The sequence below is a fragment of the Salvelinus sp. IW2-2015 genome, linkage group LG11, assembly GCF_002910315.2.
Source record: "Salvelinus sp. IW2-2015 linkage group LG11, ASM291031v2, whole genome shotgun sequence".
NCBI lineage: Eukaryota > Metazoa > Chordata > Actinopteri > Salmoniformes > Salmonidae > Salvelinus > Salvelinus sp. IW2-2015.
The window spans coordinates 25,386,131-25,399,768 of NC_036851.1; the positions used below are offsets into that span (position 1 = coordinate 25,386,131).

The following is a 13,638-nucleotide window of genomic DNA, read 5'->3' on the forward strand; positions in this document are numbered from 1 at the left end:
GATGTGAGTCCATCAGTGTGAGTGTGGGTGTGCGGCTCCAGGGGTTTGTTATTTCCATACACACTGTGAAGCATTACCACCTCCCTTCAGGCATTAGTCTCCAAAGATCACTTTGGACATTTTCCAGAACATCAAAACTGTGATGTATCATGGGTCAATTGTGAATGACTGACTGATCTACAAATAATCTGCTATGTCGAACGCCCCCTTTACTTTCCATTTCAATCCTCTGTGTCTGTGCTTCCTGTGTATGTGTTAAAGGGGCGTGGGCTGTATTCTATTTGAGATGGCGACAGGTCGTCCCATGTTCCCCGGCTCCTCAGTGAAAGAGGAGCTGCACTTAGTCTTCAGAATCATTGGTAATTCTACTCTTTCATTTATACCACTGGGCAATCGTGCTGGTAACTAGATTCAAAGACATACAGACAACCCCCCATACAGACATAGAATATGAAGCATTTACATTAACCTTTCTCGCTCTCTCTCAGGTACCCCAAAAGAGGACAGCTGGCCAGGTATCTCCAATAATGATGAGTTCAGATCCTACATGTTCCCCGAGTACAGACCTCAGCCACTCATCAACCACGTGCCTAGGTAACACAACCACAGCATTACTGCAATAAGACCACTCACCAACCACTAGCTCAGGTAACACAAACCACAACCCAGTAACATAACCAGAATCTACTGTCCTCTCCAGGCTGGATACTGAGGGGATTGACATGCTAATTGCTTTACTCCTGGTAAGAAAAACACTTACACCAACCTGTAACCACTAGTGTTCAATACCAAACCTTTATTCTGGTGTTGTGTGTATTTCCCTGTGTTATTTCAGTATGACACTAGGACCAGAGTCTCAGCTGAAGCATCTCTTAGACACCCCTACTTCCTCAGCCTGGGAGAGAACATCCACAGTCTTGCAGACAGTAAGACACACACATTAAATGTATTTGACTTCAATCATGTGGTGAGAATTATGTATTAAGTAGCAATTTATGTTTTGTGCTTCATGCTCTCTCTCACTCCCCCTCTCATTGTTCTCTCTCTCATTGTTCTCTTTCATTGTTCTCTCTCACTCCCTCTCACTTTCTCTCTCTCACTCGCGCTCTCTCACACCCCTCTCTAGCCTCCTCGGTGTTTTCTCTCAGAGAAATTAAACTGCAGAAAGACCCAGGCCACCGCAGCTCAGTGTTCCAGCCTCCAGGTACAATACAGTACAACAAATACAGTACTACTCCCATAAACCATCACAATAACACGAATAACAACTACTGCAAATAAACCATGAAACATGTTCATTCATGTGATCCTCCTGTTCTCTTTACCAAACCCAGGTCGGGGGAAGAACAGAAGGCAGAGCATATTCTAAAGGACGACCAGCCGATGGAGTGCAGACAGGGCGAGAGAAACCCTCAAGGAGGAATCGGCTTTGAAGACAAACACACTCCAATCCCTCATACAAACAGAAATACAAATGCAAACACAAACATCCAGGTCACATCAGTCTAACCTCAAAGGTCTTTCCTGGTTAAATAAAGGTTCGAGTTAAATTTACACAAACACACACATCTAACCCTCTCCCTCCCCACAACAGAGGATGGATACAGACAGGGTTTCTGAGAATAAACTAGCACTGCACCTCAAACGTCTTGGATCTGAGGTCCCTCTATGAGCATTCTACTGTCATGATTCTGGGACTGACCAGGAAGTATCTCCCATTCTCCTACCCAATCCCCTTCCTACTCAGCCCCCTGCAGACACCCAAGCTAACCAATCACTCTGCATGTTTCAATGATCTCCACTTCTCCCTTTCCCTTCCTCCTCTCCTTCTGTTCATGTCCCCTTGTAATAAAATAACACAGAGTTAGCACCTTGCAACACAACCATCATCTGAGACCAAAACTCTAAATCCAAACTAAATCTGAGTGGTTGGGGAGGAGTCCATTTACGGCAAACCTGCCTCTACATAAACACCCCTCGATTTCACCTAGTGGGGATTTCATTCAAATCAGTATTACAGTTTTTGAAATGGCCTTAGTAAAATGTGCTTGAGATTTCTTTCTTCAAAATATGATATAAAGAAACCAATGGGCATTTGCTTTGCATTAGTGAATAACACACGTTTAGTGTTCTTATCACTGAGTTTCCTATTTGCACAAACCTGAAATCACCTCTGAAGAGTGTTCCTGGACTGGCTCTAGAGTAAGATGAAGAAGGATTAGACAAAGACCATTACATAATGAACCCGGAATTGCAAATGGAAACCGACTATTCCAATTGGTTTATTCACTTCCATTCACTGGAGCACAAATTCTGATCTCCCCCACTTCTCTCTGAAGTGTGCAGTTGTTTCCTCCCCCTGTGAAATGGGCTTGGGAATTCCAATTGGCTCCCAGGGCAGATATAGGATACTTCCTGAATAATCTGGACATCACTGTCTAATCTGTCTCCATCTCATGCTTGGACCAAACCTCTCTTCTAACATAGTCTCCCCCTACCTCTCGCCTAACCTCCTCTCACCTACCTCTCTCCTAACCTAGGGTGCATCTAGTCTAGAGGGGGTTCCTCTTCTCCTCTCATTCATCTAAACTGTTATAAAATGACAGGGTCACTGAAAAGCAATTTGGGGTAAGCCTACTAGGATTCAATCTGTTTACACCTCTGTGTGTCCAGCACATTTACATCTGATGAAAGAAAGGGAACAAGGAGAGGGAGCCACTCAGATGCAGTTCTCTCTACCCCACACTGGAGACAACGCCAATCATTTTATAGAGCTAACTTTCCTTGTCTCCTTTACTTCCTCACCACCTAACTGAAAAAACTGACAGGTAAAAGCAATATGGTGGACACTTATCCAGTCCTATCAGTGGCCATGAAGGAAATAAGGTAAGGAAGGGAAGCCAAAAGCATTGGGACACACTGGGAGAGATGGCGATCTGTGTATTACACTTTAAAACTTCCCCTCTGTTTATTTTAGCAACCTCTGGGGCAAAAGTATTAGCCTACTGTATATGTTTTGCTGTGGTAAATTAAGATATTTTAAATACTGTACTGTAATGAAAATAAATAATATATATGTACCTTAAAGGCCCAATGCAGTCAAAAATGTGATAATCCTGTGTTTTATGTATATTTCCACATTGAGGTTTGACTAATACTGTGAAAAATTATGATAATGCCCTTTTAGTGTAAGAGATGTTTGAAAACACCACCTGTTTACTGCCAGGCGGTAAATTAGTTAATAGTCAAATAAGAAAGAGAGTTCCAACCCTCTCTGGCAATATCAGCTAGTTTTCAGTTTTCCCCTCAATCAGATCACTCCCATACAGTCTTAGCTTCTTAGCAAAATGAGAAATTGCTCTTTGCTATCAGGTTATATAGATATTAGTTTATTTTTGACAATTTTAATTGACAGCAATCACAGTAAGGTACTTAATTGTAACCCAGAAATGACTTGATGTCTGATAAAAACATCTGCATTGGACCTTAAGAGATGTTTTTCTTCTTTCTCAGTGAATTTTATGCCAGATGATACAAGTGATGACTACTAATGACTGTAGATGATGTCTAAATGTTTTATAAAAGATAAAGTATATTTAGATTTTGTATAAAATGTGATATTCAATATTTTGTGTGATTTATCTACAGCACAATTATTAAAACCAGAAACTGAATGTATTGTGACTGCCAAGAAGCCAAAAGTGATCAAATAATAAATAACTGATAAATTAATAAATTATATCATTCTGTAGCACAATGACCGTCTCTGATTCAGTACTTATACATAATACAGTCTATGACTGAGTGTCTTCAATCATGAAGGAAAATAAATAGAAAGCAAGAAAATGTAGTGTTCAATAGGTGTCACAATTCCAAATCTGGCCTTTCATACTAACTTGGACATCTAATCATCCATATTTTGTCACTCATGATCCACTTTATGATATTGACCATAACCTATTTATTAAGATCATGAATCTCGTGATCATAATGCGATTGAGGAAGACCGACAGGAGTCGCAACACAGACCACTAGTCAATGGACAGACCCAGCAAGCGTAAAACTATTCCATAAAAATGCATTACACGGAAAATAACGACAATGGCACTTCACATAACATAGATTATTGCTAAACAGTCAAATCTAGCGTGGAATATGCCCTTCTCTCCTACCGAGCAGCACAGTTGAGTTCAGTGATGGACATCAGTCGCCAAGGGGGGGCACTGCGAGTTTGACAGGTCTAGAAGAGTGACGTAACTGGAAGACAAACAACAGTTTATTAACTCAATTTACTAATGATGTGCAGGCATCCCAACTTCGCCAGCCAAATTTAAATAACTTCAGGGGGTTTGTTGTCGGCGCACGTCAAGGTCTCCTTATAACCTTCGTCTCAATTCAGCTCCAGTGCTCGTCACGGCAACAACGAGATGTTAGTAGATGATCTGGTCTGGGCTTTGTTCAAGCACCACTGGCAGCACACCCTGACCTACTGGAGCGTGTTCTTTAGTTTCGGGCTGTGTATTGCGTTCCTGGGGCCGACCATCCTGGACCTGAGGTGTCAGACCCAGTCCACTCTGCAGGAGATCACCTGGGTCTTCTTCGCCCAACAGCTCTCCCTCATGCTGGAGAGCACCCTGGGAGGACTCTTCAAGAAGACGTGAGTGTCAGATGTCTGGCTACTGGTGTGGCCAATGTGTACCAGCCAGGGTTGGGGGAAATTTAGTTTCAAGTGATTTTGAAACTATAACCTGGGATTTGTTTTTCAGCAACAGCAATTAACAGCAGCCCCTCCACTAGTAAACAGGATGGTGGTCTTGATGCTCCTTTCCAATAAATATCATGGGTCTTATTCTGGTGACATGATTGTCGATGCCTGACTGCTGTTTGACGAATACAAATATTCTGGCTCTTATCCACAATAATCATCTTGTAGACTAGTCTACCCGCTCAGCCTACCCGCACTGTATCTGCAAGCTGTTGGCTAGAGCGCACTTTCCAAGACCAGAGAAGGCAAATGTTGCTATTTATTTGTGACAACTATCGGTAGAGTTGAAAATGCGATGGAAATACAACTTACGCGACAATGTACATTTTGTGTCCACTATGTCATCACACACTGATTTTTACCGCAACAAGTCCGTTTGGTGGAAATGCACCACTGGTGGAAAAATGTGCATATAAACATGTTGAATTGTTTTATGTTGAATAAATGACTGAAAATGTATTTTTCAGAATCTAGACATACTCCATATTTGAGAGAACACTATAAGGAGTATAATGACACCAACATAGTGTCTATCATGTACAGTCGTGGCCAAAAGTTTTGAGAATGACACAAATATTAATCTTCACAAAGTTTGCTGCTTCAGTGTCTAGATATTTTTGTCAGATGTTAACTATGGAATACTGAAGTATAATTACAAGCATTTCATAAGTGTCAAAGGCTTTTATTGACAATTACATGAAGTTGATGCAAAGAGTCAATATTTGCAGAGTTGACCCTTCTTTTTCAAGACCTCTGCAATCCACCCTGGCATGCTGTCAATTAACTACTGGGCTACATCCTGACTGATGGCAGCCCATTCTTGCATAATCAATGCTTGGAGTTTGTCAGAATTTGTGGGTTTTTGTTTGTCCACCTGCCTCTTGAGGATTGACCACAAGTTCTCAATGGGATTAAGGTCTAAGGAGTTTCCTGGCCATGAACCCAAAATATCGATGTTTTGTTCCCCGAGCCACTTAGTTATCACTTTTGCCTTATGGCAAGGTGCTCCGTCGTGCTGGAAAAGGCATTGTTCATCACCAAACTGTTCCTGGATGGTTGGGAGAAGATGCTCTCGGAGGATGTGTTGGTACCATTCTTTATTCATGGCTGTGTTCTTAGGCAAAACTGTGAGTGAGCCCACTGCCTTGGCTGAGAAGCAACCCCACACATGAATGGTCTCAAGATGCTTTACTGTTGGCATGACACAGGACTGATGGTAGCGCTCACCTTGTCTTCTCCGGACAAGCTTTTTTCCGGATGCCCCAAACAATAAGAAAGGGGATTCATCAGAGAAAATTGCTTTACCCCATTCCTCAGCAGTCCAATCCCTGTACCTTTTGCAGAATATCAGTCTGTCCCTGATGTTTTTCCTGGAGATAAGTGGTTTCTTTGCTGCCCTTCTTGACACCAGGCCATCCTCCAAAAGTCTTCGCCTCACTGTGCGTGCAGATGCACTCACACCTGCCTGCTGCCATTCCTGAGCAAGCTCTGTACTGGTGGTGCATCGATCCCGCAGCTGAATCAACTTTAGGAGACTGTCCTGGTGCTTGCTGGACTTTCTTGGGCGCCCTGAAGATTTCTTCACAACAATTGAACTGCTCTCCTTGAAGTTCTTGATGATCCGATAAATGGTTGATTTAGGTGCAATCTTACTGGCAGCAATATCCTTGCCTGTGAAGCCCTTTTTGTGCAAAGCACTGATGATGGCACGTGTTTCCTTGCAGGTAACCATGGTTGACAGAGGAAGAACAATGACTCCAAGCACCACCCTCCTTTTGAAGCTTCCAGTCTGTTATTCGAACTCAATCAACATGACAGAGTGATCTCCAGCCTTGTCCTCGTCAACACTCACACCTGTGTTAACGAGAGAATCACTCTCATGATGTCAGCTGGTCCTTTTTTGGCAGGGCTGAAATGCAGTAGAAATGTTTTTTGGGATTCAGTTCATTTGCATGGCAAAGAGGGACTTTGCAATTAATTGCAATTCATCTGATCACTCTTCATAACATTCTGGAGTATATGCAAATTGCCATCATACAAACTGAGGCAGCAGATTTTGTTAAAATTAATATTTGTGTCATTCTCAACTTTTGGCCGTGACTGTACTGTTCACAGATCATAGGGTCTTACAGGAGGCATGTATAGGTCTCAAAAAGTGCCTAAAATTGCTAATGTCATAATTTTCTCAAAAAGGTTTGTGACAAATGTTGTCCCCCCACACGGGACGGTTGAGCTAATGTGCGCTAAAGTGATTATCATGACGTTTTAAGTTTAAAAAATAACATTTCCCAGGACATAGACATATCTGATATGGGCAGAAAGATTAACAAGAATTTAAGCTAACTGCACTGTCCAATTTACAGTAGCTATTTACAGTGAAAGAATACCATGCTATTGTTTGAGGAGAGTGCACAGTTATGAACTTGAAACTGTATAAATAAACCAATTAGGCACATTTGGGCAGACTTGATACAACATTTTGAACAGTAATGCAATGGATCATTGGATCAGTCTAAAACGTTGCACATACACTGCTGCCATCTAGTGGCCAAAATCTAAATTACACGTAGAGTCCTAAGTCATAATGGCCTTTCTCTTGCATTTCAAAGATGGAACATAAAAATTTAAAACATGTTTATTTCTTTGTATTATCTTTTACCAGATCTAATGTGTTATTCTCCGACATTAATTTCACATTTTCACAAATTTCAAAGTGTTTCCTTTCGAGTGGTATCAAGAATATGCATATCCTTGCTTCAGGTCTTGAGCTACAGGTAGTTAGATTTGGGTATGTCATTTTTGGCACAAATTGGGGGGGGGGAAAGGGTCCAATCCTTAAGTTGTTTAAACTCTTTCCTCCCAATGACGTTCCTATATGAGAATTACCAGAGCAATCTGAGATGCCCCCCAAAATTCTGCTAGCGTGGAATTGCCCATGTCAAGAATTTACAATTATACCACAGACTTGATAGACCAGACAAGGCTTAAAGTGCTTTGCTTTTGTTTAAAAGTGTGATACTCCTTGGCACAAATTCATTGAGTGCTCTGTTGGTTCTTGCATTAGGCAAAGTGCTGACTGGATGGCATCAGGGTGTATTTAGTGTTCAGGATATGGGAGGTGTTGCCAAGATGCCAACAATGCCTTGTGGAGGCTGAGTGTGAATTTGTCTCAGTGATGCTCATGAATTGGGAAGTAGAGTATTTTGCTTCTGTCACCACCCCAGAACATAACAAATGACTGCCCTCTAAGAACTGCCAATATTGTTCCCATACCAATGAAGTTTGTTTGAACCAAATTTGTATGTCTATCCTTGTGTGACATTCACAGATCTCCAGTCCAATCGTTCTGCTCTGATACGTTTTCTGAGTTAGTGCCACTGCCACATGAGTGGGGTTTAATTACACATACACCTGTATCAGAGCTGAGCACTGAAGAGAAAACATAAGAACAGAGGGAGAAGGGGAGTAGAGCGAAACAGGAAGGGAGAGAGAGTGAGTGATGGGAAGAGAGTGATTGAGAGGTAGAGAGAGACAGAAAAAGAGATATAACATATTCTGGTGTTGGAGAGGGAGAGAGGAAAAAGATAGATATACATATTCTGGTGTTAACTGCAACTTGCTGTGTTTATTAGGGACCCAGTCTAATGGAACGTTAGTTCTCAAACCAGCTCACAGAGCGAGAGAGTGGAAAGTTGGCAGAGCAGAGGTGGAGATAAGGCAGGGCTTGCTAAACACTAGGTGCCTCAGGGGGTCTGAAACTCTCACAAACTGGGTAAATACGACCGTAGCATTCATCAGTGGGGAAAGCGTCAAGGGGACATTCCTGCTACAATACTGCCCACACTAGTAGAGCTGGAGAAACAGCCCCTCAGCTACCCTACCTCTAGCCCTGGGTTAAGGCCAGAGAGGGAGAGCTAAGCAGGCCTGGGCACAATCACTTCCTGGATGGGAGACCAGATGTGACTAGAAGTGGAGAGAGAGAGGGCCAGCAAGGGGACTCAATTACCTTGTTGTAACTTTACTTTCATTAATCTGATGACTGTTTATTTATTTAATCCACTAACTATGTTTAATTTTTACCCGATTTTTTTATTAATGATGTAACGATTAACTCATTAGGAAATTGGGGCACCACGGAAGAGGTTATGTAAAGAGTTACCATCTCCCATAACCTCTTATATCATCGTTCTGAACAGTTGTAACCTCATGCATCTGCAAAAAACCCAGCCTTACTCATGATTCAGTACTACACCAATTGGTTTAATTATTTATTTACTAGCAGGACAGGATAACTAACAGGATAACATACACACTTAATACATGAGAAGGTCCCTAGCGGACTGACAATATGACTGGTTGTTACAGGGAGGGTGGGAAGAGAGGGAGAGATAAAAAGGGACACTTATCGTGTATACATTTTAGAACGATTCTCACATTTAATCATATACTTTGCACACAAACCGGTGCCCGCATGGAATAAGAAATCATTAATGTATTTCTTCGCCGTTTGAGACTCGTAGTAGGATGGGAGGGTTTGAAGCATTGTAGAATGGTCCTCTTCGATTCGCTTTCCTCGATATCTGACTTAGGACAGCTAATCAGCCGTACCAGTGATTGTCTGGGAGTTGAGATCCTCGCCTACACCTCATGTTGATTGTTCAGGGTTCAGGATTCAGACCACTTTACACGTACAGCTGCAATGTTCTGGTCTCAGAGGTGAGGTATTTCTTCACCTTGTGTTGAGGTTCAAAGTTCTAACCATTTGAAACGTGTAGCTCCCGCCTCACGTTTCCTGGTCTAATGTTTATTTCTGTTGTTAATCCTTTTATGCCCTCTGGCCGACAGGAGCGGTTCTGTCAGTCTGACAGGGTATCTGACCTTATCGGGGCGTTGCTACTTACTTATGCACAGTTTATAGGAGATAGGAATGTGATTTTAGGAGGTATAAGAGAATCTATCTTAACAAAAATACTTTAATCCTTTTTCATATTATATGCACAATGTATTGGATGGAAACTTGACAGATAAAGGGAATCCTTTTTCATATTATATGCACAATGTATTGGATGGAAACTTGACAGATAAAGGGGATATACTTTCCAAGTTACAGTATTTCGTCCATACAATTTTTAATGACGCCACAAAATAAAAAACAGCATGACATTAGTTTTCTATAGTTCCCCACTGACCATTCACTTTTTTGAACGTGTTAGAGTTTTGGCGGGAAACAGTCTGTTAACAAAGGACATTCCTTTCACCAATACTGGAGGGGAAAAGAGAATCCTCTTCTACTTAAATTTATGACAGGGCGTGAGGTGTCAAAACCCCCACACCAGTTCCCTCCTCCCTTCTCCTGTGGGTAAGAGAAGGTCTGGTTACTGTCAGCCATTGCCAAGCTGATCTGGCCCAGTCTGATCCTCACAGGACAGTCATGACAAACTTAAACAGAGGGAGCTATAAATTGTTAACTGTTTTAATTTCTCTCTTTCCCAAAGCCACTGTTACCCTGTTACCCAAAAGAGTGCTCTAATATCTCTCTCCCCTTCTCGACCTCCTCTTTCCAGGCTCCGCTGCGCCCTCTCAGCTCTCTTCGTCTCAAGTCTTGTCATCTCTCGTCTCATAGTCTTGCCATACAACTCTCCTTCCGTTGCCTCCAACTGCTCTTAAACACAAGTAAAACTAAATGCATGCTATTCAACCGATCACTGCCCGCACATGCTCGCCCGTCCAGCATCCCTACTCTGGACGGCTCTGACTTAGAATACGTGGACAACTACAAATACCTAGGTGTCTGGTTAGACTGTAAACTCTCCTTCCAGACTCACATTAAGCATCTCCAATCCAAAATTAAATCTAGAATCAGCTTCCTATATCGCAACAAAGCATCCTTCACTCATGCTGCCAAACATACCCTCGTAAAACTGACCATCCTACCGATCCTCGACTTCGGTGAAGTCATCTATAAAATAGCCTCCAACACTCTACTCAACAAACTGGATGCAGTCTATCACAGTGCCATCCGTTTTGTCACCAAAGCCCCATACACTACCCACCATTGCGACCTGTATGCTCTTGTTGGTTGGCCCTCACTTCATACTCCTCGCCAAACCCACTGGCTACAGGTTATCTACAAGTCTCTGCTAGGTAAAGCCCCGCCTTATCTCAGCTCACTGGTCACCATAGCAGCACCCACTCGTAGCACGCGCACCAGCAGGTATATCTCACTGGTCACCCCCAAAGCCAATTCCTCCTTTGGTCATCTTTCCTTCCAGTTCTCTGCTGCCAATGACTGGAACGAACTGCAAAAATCTCTGAAGCTGGAAACACTTATCTCCCTCACTAGCTTGAAGCACCAGCTGTCAGAGCAGCTCACAGATTACTGCACCTGTACATAGCCCATCTATAATTTAGCCCAAACAACTACCTCTTCCCCTACTGTATTTATTTATTTATTTATTTTGCTCCTTTGCACCCTATTATTTCGACTTTGCACATTCTTCCACTGCAAATCTACCATCTACCAAATCTACCATTAATTTAATATACTTGCTATATTGTATTCACCATGGCCTTTTTTTGCATTTACCTCCCTTATCTCACCTGATTTGCTCACATTGTATATAGACTTATTTTTCTACTGTATTATTAACTGTATGTTTTGTTTATTCCATGTGTAACTCTCTGTTGTTGTATGTGTCAAATTGCTATGCTTTATCTTGGCCAGGTCACAGTTGCAAATGAGAACTTGTTCTCAACTAGCCTACCTGGTTAAATAAAGGTGAAATAAAAAATAAAAATCTCTGTGGTTTTTGCCATAATCCCACTATGCCACCATGTGCTGATGCTTGCCGTTGCCATGGCAATATCTGACATGGCGATGGGGGGTGACTGACACCATTGCCAACCAGCAGCTGGTGAAACTACCAGAAAGATTCAGCAGTGTTCCTACAGGTCGGGGAGGGGGGATGGAGGGGAGGAGAAAGTGAGGGGTCAGGGTTATTTTTATCACAAATTGCACCATAATGATTCTCCCCTCCTATCTCCTCAGGTCCTGCATTTCTTCATAGGACTGGGTGCGGTTGTCACGTTCCTGACCTGTTTTCTGTTAGTTTTGTATGTTGTGAGTTGGTCAGGACGTGAGTTTGGGTGGGCAGTCTATGTTTTCTGTTTCTATGTTGGTTTAAAGGGTGACCTAATATGGCTCTCAATTAGAGGCAGGTGTTTTTCATTTCCTCTGATTGAGAGTCATATTAAGGTAGGTGTTTTCACACTGTTTGTTTTGGGGTGGTTGTCTCCTGTGTCTGTGTATATGTTTTCACCATACAGGACTGTTTCGTTCGTTCGTCGTTTTGTTTTGTAGTAAGTACTTGTTCGTTCGTTCTTCATGTTTCATGTAAGTTCGTCGTTCTAGTCTGTCTACATTCGTTTTTGTTATTTTGTATCATTCCAAGTATAGTTCGTTTTGTTCTTGTTAAATAAACTTCAGTATGTCATTTCAACGCGCTCACCTTGGTTCAATCCCTGCTCCTCCTCTTCGGATGAAGAGGAGGAGGAACGCCGTTACAGAACCACCCACCGAACCAGAACCAAGCAGCGTGAGTTCGAGCAGTGCACAGCAACAGGAGAGGCTGAATTATTGGAGAAATGGACATGGGAGGAAGTCCTAGAAGGCAAAGGACCCTGGGCGCAGCCAGGGAGAAATCGCCGCCCCAAAGAGGAGCTGGAGGCAGCTAAAGCTGAGAGGAGGCGATATGAGGAGGCAGCAAGGAAGCAAGGCTGGAGGCCGGAGAATCAAGCCAAAAACCGGCGTTATGAGGGGACGCGTCTAGCACGGAAGCCCGAAAAGCCCGTGAGTACTACCAAAAATTTCTTGGGGGGGATAAGAGGTAGTGGGCCAAGGGCAGGTAGGAGACCTGCGCCCACATTCTCAGGCTAACCTGGAGAGCGGGAGTACGGGCAGACACCGTGTTACGCAGTAGAGCGCACGGTGTCTCCTGTACGTGTGCATAGCCCGGTGCGGGTTATTCCACCTCCCCGCACTGGTAGGCTAGATTGGGCATTGAGCCAGTGTTCATGAGGCCGGCTCAACGCGTCTGGTCTCCAGTGCGTCTCCTCGGGCCGGCTTACATGGCACCAGCCTTACGCATGGTGTCCCCGGTTCGCCTACATAGCCCGGTGCGGGTTATTCCACCTCCCGCACTGGTCGGGCGACGGGGAGCATTCAACAGGTAAGGTTGGGCAGGCTCGGTGCTCAAGGGAGCCAGTACGCCTGCACGGTCCGGTATTTCCGGCGCTACCTCCCCGCCCCAGCCCAGTACCACAAGTGCCTACTCCACGCACCAGGCTTCCAGTGCGTTTCCAGAGCCCTGTTCCTCCTCCACGCACTCTCCCTGTGGTGCGTGTCTCCAGCCCAGTGCCTCCAGTGCCGGCACCACGCACTAAGCCTCCTGTGCGTCTCAGAGCCCTGTACGCACTGTTCCTTCTCCCTGCACTCGCCCTGAGGTGCGTGCCCTTAGCCCGGTACCACCAGTGCCGGTACCACGCACCAGGCCTATAGTGCGCTTCGAGAGGTCAGTGTGCCCTGTCCCTGCTCCCCGCACTAGGTTGGAAGTGCGTGTCTCCAGTCCGGTGCCTCCAGTTCCGGCACCACGCACCAGGCCTACAGTGCGTCTCAGCCGGCCAGAGTCTGCCGTCTGCCCAACGGCGCCTGAACTGTCCGTCTGCCAAGCGCCGCATGAACTGCCCGTCTGTATTGAGCCTTCAAAGCCGCCCGTCTGCCATGAGCCTGCAAAGCCGCCCGTCTGCTATGAGCCTACAGAGCCTTCCGCCAGACTGGAGCCGCTAGAGCCTTCCGCCAGACTGGAGCCGCTAGA

The 13,638-nt window shown here is 44.1% G+C and overlaps 2 protein-coding genes across 6 annotated transcripts in view; both read left to right on the plus strand.

The window, feature by feature from the left end:
• Positions 1–3,757, plus strand: part of cdk18 (cyclin dependent kinase 18) — a 60,725-nt gene extending 56,968 nt beyond the window's left edge. For all 5 annotated transcript variants that reach the window (XM_023996517.2, XM_023996516.2, XM_070445621.1 and 2 more), the window contains 6 exons: positions 262–359; positions 489–594; positions 701–743; positions 836–926; positions 1,127–1,204; positions 1,335–3,757. In XM_023996517.2, the coding sequence (XP_023852285.1) occupies positions 262–359; positions 489–594; positions 701–743; positions 836–926; positions 1,127–1,204; positions 1,335–1,369 (451 nt within the window). In that variant the 3' untranslated portion in view covers positions 1,370–3,757. The remainder of the gene's footprint in view (positions 1–261; positions 360–488; positions 595–700; positions 744–835; positions 927–1,126; positions 1,205–1,334) is intronic.
• Positions 3,758–4,225: 468 nt separating this feature from the next.
• Positions 4,226–11,845, plus strand: LOC111970052 (major facilitator superfamily domain-containing protein 4A-like). Its single transcript, XM_023996542.2, has 2 exons — positions 4,226–4,657; positions 11,814–11,845. The coding sequence occupies exons 1-2, from the start codon at positions 4,428–4,430 to the stop codon at positions 11,830–11,832; spliced, it is 249 nt and encodes an 82-aa protein (XP_023852310.1). The 5' UTR covers positions 4,226–4,427; the 3' UTR covers positions 11,833–11,845.
• Positions 11,846–13,638: the final 1,793 nt, after the last annotated feature.